Source organism: Triturus cristatus, chromosome 4_1, assembly GCF_964204655.1.
Source record: "Triturus cristatus chromosome 4_1, aTriCri1.1, whole genome shotgun sequence".
Classification (NCBI taxonomy): domain Eukaryota; kingdom Metazoa; phylum Chordata; class Amphibia; order Caudata; family Salamandridae; genus Triturus; species Triturus cristatus.
Genome location: NC_140585.1, coordinates 858398750 through 858407413, shown reverse-complemented (window position 1 = coordinate 858407413; position 8664 = coordinate 858398750). Strand labels below are relative to the sequence as shown.

Sequence of the window (8664 nt, the reverse complement as noted above, 5' to 3'; positions counted from 1 at the left end):
AATATGAGCCATTGAACCAGCACACAGAGATGACAGAAATTAGCTTTAAAAGTGTTACACCCTGTCTGCATGCTACATGTAAAATTTAAATCACAAGCAGGTATCCCCACACGCCCCCCCCCCAATTAAATGTTAATCTTTTTGTTAAACCTGAATTAAAATAAGATTCCAACCCTGCTGTTTTGTAAATGAAGTTTCTTCCACTTATTAAGATGGAATAAAAGATTATTTAAATCTACTGCTTTGAATTAGTACCGTCATCTTGATTGTCCGGCGCACCGCAGCAATATGGAAAGGCCACCTTACCAAGATGGCTGCTACGTTTACACATAGAATGAGTGGAGGCCCTGGGTAGAGCACCTAATAAGTCCTCTTTTTATGGCCATGGTTTAGAGACTGTGTTCGTAGGCAAAGAGAAAGTTGTTTTGGAAGTGAGTGGACAGTACCAGCTGATGGAGAGACCAGACTGGGCACAGGAACGTGGTAAGAAACGAGAAAAAGAACAGTCGAGATAGTGACAAACTTATGCCAAAACCTCGAAAGATGTATTGTGCAACAGTTAGTTAAGCGCCGAGTATACGGAGTTAAAGCATAAGGAAACGAAGTTTGTGTCAGCTGCATGGAAGCCGCAGGAAACGAGCATCTTGTCTATAACCAGGCTGGTGAGGGGTTGTTCGGTGGCAGGTTGTTGCTGCTGCAGATTCTAATTTTATGTGTTAAAAGGTGATGTGATCGCTAACAGAAATTACCCATTCGTATTTTCAGAAGCAGGAACAAAGTATATTTCTACTTTATACCTCCATGTTATGTGTTCTCATCATTATCTAAAATGTGAGAACCCTTTGGCCAAATACAGTACTGATAGACCACTTTGATCCACCCATTCAACGAAATTCTCAAAACGGCAAAGTTTACATAGATTCCAGTAACATGTAAGAATATAAAAAATGGAGAAAGAGGCAAATTAAAATGCATGTAACGTTTCCAGGTGTTTTTTTTTTTTTTTTTTTACAAATTCAACTATGCAGTCTGATCGCTGACACACTGATGTATAGTTTACCACGATTTAACACCTAATTCGTACTTACCACTTCATGTTTCAACTTTTACTTTTTGTACGTGATATTTAAGCACTCTTTGATCTGGTTTCTGACCACTTGCTGTTAAAGCATTTCTATGTTGTTGGTGTTCTTTAACAACGTGAATACGCAGAAGCTCCTTTCGTCCCCAACATCTCGAGGTAGGGAAGGGTTTATTGTGAGCAGAACGAGATTCGAAGATATCCGATCTTGTGCCATTTTCACAAATAAAGAGGACGCTGCCAGTGCGAGGAAGGGTCGAAAATACCCTAAGACTACATTACAAGCCTACGTGAGGTCCTGCTCAGTTGGCATGCTCGACCAGAAACACTGGTGGAGCTCAACATTTTAGCCCCCTTGATCCCATGGATAAGGGACATTTGCGTCCCCTCTCTTACAGAAAACACGCATTAGAAATGCAAAAACACGCATTAGAAATGCAATAGGTTTTGCATTTTTGTTATTTGAAGCTATTGACTTTGTAAATGGTAATGTCTGAACCTCGTTTTATGGAGTGTATATATATGTAGTTTGAGAGGAATTATGTGTCTAGTAATTAAGTGGTGTGGAGTATAGTGGCCTAAAATGGCGCTGCATATATTGCTTATAAATATAGTGGAGTGGACACAGACTGAGGACAAGTGGAACATTTCCTTATACAACCGGCAGTAATGGAAGCCAGCTAGTACGTGTTGAAAGCAAGCTGGTTTGTTTGCCCCAGCCAGGTGCACACTTTTTGTGGAGAGGAGTGTGGCAGCCGTGATGCTGCAGTTTTATGTCAGCAGACGTGGGTAAACAAAGACAGCCACTCGACTATTTTCATAAGTATTTTAGCAATGAGTCTGTGCACACAGGAATCGCCCCTTGATTAAGTAATTTTTCATGTGCAAAATTCGTGATGGTTGGGCTGTGAAAATACTATTTGTGGAAGATGTAAACTGCCAACTACATCTGATGACAAAACCCAAAGAAGACAATTGTATTTTTGCAGCTTTCAGTGTGAAACTGTAAATTATTTATACTTTAATGTTGCATGTGCAGCTCCATTGCTTGAATTGTATTTTAGGGTCCTTTTGAGGTCATGTGAACACCCCTATGTGCAACAGCAGGGTGTCTGGTTTGGCACCACTATGCTGTAATTCATGGGTAATATTTAAAAATGGGACATTTTAAAGGGTGAGCGTTGTATATACACTGCTATTGCTATTTAGGTCTCGCCTGAGCCAGCGCTTTAGCGCTGCTCTGGCGCGAGCTATAGAAAACGGGGATTTGGAAGTGCAAACGAGTGCTTTTCAGGCCCCCAACTACAGTGCATGTGCGCCGGGCGTGCGCACCATTTGGCAGCCTTCGTGTACATTTCGCGGGCGCTTTGATGTTCTCAGTGAGCAGTGCGGCCACTGCGAACATCAAAGCGCCCGCAAAATGATTACTTTCACTTTAACGTTCGCACCTACTTGGCAGACTGGTTCTCTGTTGCTCTTTCCTCCTCTGCTCTCTCTCCTCAGAGTCCGTCCCTCCCCCGTTGCAGCAGCTGGCATTACACGGGGGAGGGTGGCTCTTCGTGCCTACCAAAAAACAAGCATTGGCATAGCCAATAGGTCTCGCTTTTGGGACCTTATAAGTATTTAGTTATGCAACTGTTGCATAGTTAAACACTTATAAGGTCCCAAAAGCGAGACCTATTGGCTATGCCAATGCTTGTTTTCTTCTCTGCTTCCTTCAAAGTTTTCTGCCAGGCAGCAAGGAAACTGGCTGCCAATTTGCAGAGTTAGCTCTAGAGCAGTGGTCTTCAAACTTTTCAACGCCCCCCTCCCTCCCAGTGCAAAAATAAAATTCATCGAGGGCCCCCCCCTCAGAATTTTTCACAATTATTATATTAAATTGCCAATGTTTAAATATGTCTTGACTTATTTAAACACAAGGCACATTTAAACATTGCAGTTAAATCCTGTTACTGTTTTAAAAATCCAACCAAATAACATGATTGCCAAACATACTATTCTGAACATAATCATACAAACAGTGCATGTGTTGACAGATGTGCACATCTATACATAAGTATTTAATGTTATCAAAATTATTTTCAAGTGCATTACCCTATGAGGATGCTCCCATGGTGCTGAAATACCCACCCACCTTAGGTATAAATCCACTAGACCTGCTCAAAAGCAGTCTAGAACATAATATTCAACAAATGCTCCAGAGCACAACAAACCAATGTTATTCTTATTCTAAATCAGTAGTGCTTACAAGAAAAAGCATTGAATCTGGAGACTGAGTTAACAGGCTTCCAAACAATAGTCCACAATGGTTGATGTATCTAGTCACCCTGTTTTATTCCATTCAGAAAAACAGAAAACAGCAGCCAGGCTGCCCAGCTTGTGTTTATCCCTTGCCTTGCCCAAACCCTATTTAGTGTATTCTTCCACCTGTACTGAATTTCTGTAAACAGGCCTTTAAATCTTGTTCTTATCTTGTCATATTTGCTGTGCATTCAAAGACGGATGTCAAATGTTAGGCTCTGTCTTCTAGGGTGCTTGGTGTTTACTTTTCTTTCTCGGGTTTCAAAGTGAGAGGTTTTATGTGACAATCGTGCTGGGTACTTAGGTGTGCTGTATGAATTTTTTTTTTTACTAGCACAAAACAACAATTAAATGTATGTAAATGAACTGTGCAGATATTTCAGAATATGAAAAGCACACATGAAGCACGTTTGTTGATAATTCTTAAGTGTGGTGAAAATCAATATTTTAATACGATCAAAACAAATCAATACACAAAGTGATGACATTTCCACACATTATCACTTGTGCGCTGTCTACTTATATCAGTAAAACTGAAGATGTGTTGTCTGTAATGGCAGTGCGCTACCACACTATGCATACACCAAGTTATCCCCCTCCACTCTACTCTGCACCACTCCACACTATGCCAGTCCACAGTGCCTCACTGGACCCCTCCACTCTGCTTCACTCAACGCCTCTCTACACCACTGTACTCTTTACCAATAAACTGTTCCCCACACTACTCTACTATGCACCACTGCACTCTAAGCCAATCCACTCTAAGCCACTATAATGTAGTCCGCACTCTCCTCAATGCCACCACACTTTACTGTAAAAAATACCTACTCTATGCCCTTGCACTCTACACCACTCTATTGCACTTTGCATCATTCCACCCTATGCCACTTCACTCTACACCACTGCAATCTACCCTGTGCCGCCCCACTGCCCTCTTCCGCCACTGTCCTCTTCCGCCACTGCCCTCTATAACACTTTACCCAAAACCAATGCACTCTACGTTAATGTACTCTGCACCACTGCATTGTACGCCATTATACTCTACAACACTGTACTACGCCACTGCATGCTACGGCACTGTACGTCACGCTATACCACTGCACTCTCTGCCACTTAACTCTGGACCACTGCACTCTCGGCCACTGAACTCTACGCCACTCTACTGTATGGCACTCTACCCCAATGCACTCTATGCACTAAACTCTGAGCCACTCTAACTCTACTGTACGCCACTGCCCTTTGCGCAACAGCATTTTACGCCATGACACTGCACTCTATGATACTTTACTAGACTGCACTCTCCACCACAGAACTCAACACCACTCTACTCTGCACTTTATACCTCTTCTCCACTCTACTGCATCAACTGCACTCTGACACTACACTCTACGCTACTCTAAATCATTCCATGACACTCTAGTCTGTTCTGAACCACTGCTCTCCACACCACTGCACTCTATACCACTCTACTCTATGCCACTGTAATCTACACCACTCTTCTCCTCTCCACTCTACCCTGTACGACTTCATTCTACTCTGTAACAATCTACGTCACTGCACTTTACACTATTCTACTCCTCTCCACTCTACGCCATTGCACTCTACCTCACTGCAGTCAACTCTGCACCACTCTACATCGCTTCACTGTATGTTAGGGATCTAGAACCATTCCTGTAGTGAGAGCTATTTCACATCAGTGGAAATTTGTTGTGAGTAACTGAAGACCAAGTGACATAAGCCTTGTTACTAGACAACCCCTGGTCCAGCTTCATTAACTTTAAACCTAATATCCATGGAGCCCAATACTATGGTTTGAAAAAAATACTGTGATAAGGGATACTATGATAGGGCTGCCATCAGTGAGGTCATGGTCTGTGGTGATGTATGAACATGTGTGTGAATGAATGAGATACATGTGTATGGGTGGCTGACAGCCTGTGTTGTATGTACTTGTTTCACAGGACAAACCTTTCGCCATATGTGGCACCGTTACGTGTACAACACAAATATACTACCATTTTTTTTTTTTTACTTCAATGGGAGAAATTTAAAGGGGAGAAAATTTTTCTGTAAAAGTGTTCCTAATAAGGAACGCTTTTCTGCACTTGATGGAACATTTTTCTTCACTTTAAATTTCTCCCATTAAAAAAAAAATGGCTGTATTTTTAGGTCTCGCCTACGCATCGTGCATGCGCTGCATAGTAGGGGACCTTTTGGAATCGATCAGCTTTTTGGGCAAAAACGTTCACTTCTTGCATTGCTTTGTATTGCAACGCGTGCACGTTTGGCGTTTCCTTGCGGGTGCGAGCAGCGGCGCCATGTGTTAACAATTATCGCGCTCGCTCCTGCAAGCTAAATGCTGCGTGTCCCTGCTCTCGGCCGCACTCCCCCCCCCCCCCCCCCCACTTGTTTTCCTTGCTCTGCACCCCAGCGCTTTGAGACGCAGATTTCCTGGCTTCTGTCCCAGTCCCTAAAGCAGCAACAGCCAAACTTCCATGACTTTTCTCCCACCCCAGTGTCCATGCTTTTTTTCAGCACCAACCCTCCGAGGGTCTTCCGCCTCCTCCCCCCATTCGTAAGGTCCTACTGCGTCCTGGTCTCACACTTAAGCTCTGCAGGAAGATTAACGCTTTCAGCAAATAACTCGGACTCTGCTTTATTAGAAGCCTCTTCCTCCATCTGCAGTAATCAAATGCAATAAGTACACCTTAAAATGTTCTTACTAAAATCTATGTATTTATTTTTCCATTCAATACAGCTTGGTTTGCGCTACCATAAAATTACAAATAAAGGCCATTTAAAGCTCATATTGTCCACTTCACATCCTGTGTCACTTGCAGCAATGTTTCATTTCGAAGTAGTGATTTTTACTTTAGAGGTACCTTACAGGCAGTTTGAATTCCTATGCATAACATTCGCTTAGTCAGTTTACCCTAGTCAGTTGTGCTGCTCTTTTGTCAGTGTTTTGGACCACAGCAAGCCATTGGACGAAGCACATATGTTAATATATTGATCTAGCACTGATTATTTTACTATGTGGACCTTTTCCGTTCGCAAATGTAAATTTTTTAGTAAACGTCACTCCTCCGCCGCGTATTTAAGTGGGAGGCCCGCACTACGCTGGTTAATGCTTGGATCGTAAGTGGCTTGCTTAATTCTCAGTGAAGGCTGCTCCTAATTCAGTGAGACAAGGTGTAAAATACTGAAGTAGACTTCTGGTACTTTAAACACACGATATTCAAACCCTTTTCAAATAATGCCTAAACGCGAACACTGCAGCGAGGGTCTGCCTGCTTCGAGTTCAGTTGCGTATTATGTTCCTACATTGGACTGGAGCCCGCTGCACATCAGCGAGGCCTGTTTCTCCCTCGAGTCTGATGGCTGCGGGGTGCCTGACCTGTAAGGTAGCTGATAATGAGGACGTCAAGTCCAGAGCGTGGACGGAATCCGTCTGATTCAGACCCTTGCTACTCCTGGGACCGGTTTGTAAATCTCTGCACGCCCCCTCCTGTGTGTTGTGATCTTCCACAGCGCTTCCTTGCAGTGCTCGGGCATCATCCACTTTTAAAAAGCTTTGTTTCTGTGATCAGTCCACCTCAGCCGGTCCTGCGACTAAAACCATTGTACCATTGTATTTAATGTAGCAAAGGTGCTTTTTTTGCTATCATTCCTTAAGAGCCAGTGAAAATGAAGATCGTACAAATAATGGTATCCATACACATAAAACTGTGAGCAGCAGCTGTGTGCCATGGCCCTGCCTGAGAGAGAGCAGCCTTCGACTGCCGAAAGAAGGGCCGAGCTTGCACCCATTCAATACCTGGCTTCTCGGCAGAGATTACCAACGCTGCTGGAGAGGATGTGTATTTATCTATCGTTCTTCTAATAGCGCTTCTTGACCGAGTAAGGTTTCAGAGCGCTTTACAGTGTTGGTTATGATGGAAAGGCGAACGAGAAAGGGTGCTTATTTTTTGCAGTTTTTAAATGGTGCCAACTCCACCCAAAAGAGTTGGTGCACTTTACATGAGGGCCTGTTACATTATACAAGCACATAATCACTTTTGGATGCAATCATTTTGTTTTTATTTTTTCAGGCACTGGGAGATTAAGGGATTTTCCCGCAATCACAGGATGGTGAGATGATGCCAAGACTCGAACCTGGTATACGTCCAGTCCAGCCCAGCCTCTTCTTTTGTTTGTCCCTTCCAGGACACCACCTCACGTCCGGGCCTCGGCGCCGTTTACTTCTCCGGTCCCTCTAGGCACCCTTCAGGTGCGGGTATCTGCCTGAAATAGAGTGCCCTGGTCAAGGGGACTGAGGGGCCAGCCGTAAGAAGAGCGGACGTGTATGGCTCATGAGCTCTTTCACTTCTGCTTTGGTTGCACACAGTGAATTGTGGCCTGGCTCCTTTTGAGACAAAACTGCCTGCTAAGCTCTTTGGTTTGTCCAACAGTAGCAGCCATATTCTCATAGATCAGGGTGATCTTTCGTAGGCTCGGGAGTGCTAGATCAGTGCCAGATTTTGAGAATGGCCACTCAACATACTAACCACCAAATGCATCTTATTAACGTGAGCCCCAGCTTTTCTGGAATGTGGTGTATGTTGGGGACCTCTGTCTAGATGGTGTATCTAGTACACGCAACAACCAGTGCATCTTTTGTATGTAATGAGTTCCTGTTGGCTAAAACCAGTGCTTAAATGGGTCGGTACTGAGTACCAGCACTATTTAATGTTCTCCCCTTGAGTGCTGGAACTTCTCCTTGGACAAGGAGGGTACCAGTACTCATAGGGGCTTTGCCTCGACACAAGTGGTGCTTCTCTCATTTTCTTGGGCCTCTGCAGCATTTTTCACATGACCTGCACGGATTGATTGTGCAATCCTTGGGCTGAGTTCGCAAAAGAGTGAGTGTCAAAACAGCAGCTCTTGTCTCCAGGAAATAGCAATCTTGTTGTGCTACTCTGCAAGTCTTCCAGCAGTGGGGGCGAGGGGGGGGTGGGGGAGAGGGTTTGCAGGGTGTTAGATTTCACAGTTGATTTTGCAGTGGGAGTTGAGAGCCCACCGTAAAACTAATGGACGACGGTGTGGGTCGCATTTTACAGGGCAGTAGCATGCCTGTTTTTTTTGTTAATTAATAAAAATGTTACTTCAGCGGAATTTTAAATTAAAGATTTTTACTTGAATGGAAATACTTGCCCTTGCCTACAATTTTATGATTCTTCCCCCCCCCCCCCCCCCCCAAAAAAACCAAGCATTGGCATAGCCAATAGGTCTCGCCTTTGGGA

At 43.9% G+C, this 8664-nt stretch overlaps 1 protein-coding gene across 2 annotated transcripts in view; it reads left to right on the top strand.

The window, feature by feature from the left end:
* Window positions 1–397: 397 nt before the first annotated feature.
* The window catches only part of FBH1 (F-box DNA helicase 1), a 719176-nt gene continuing 710909 nt past the window's right edge, over window positions 398–8664 (top strand). For both annotated transcript variants that reach the window (XM_085653566.1, XM_085653565.1), the window contains exon 1: window positions 398–483. In XM_085653566.1, coding sequence (XP_085509692.1) covers window positions 453–483 — 31 coding nt within the window. In that variant the 5' untranslated portion in view covers window positions 398–452. The remainder of the gene's footprint in view (window positions 484–8664) is intronic.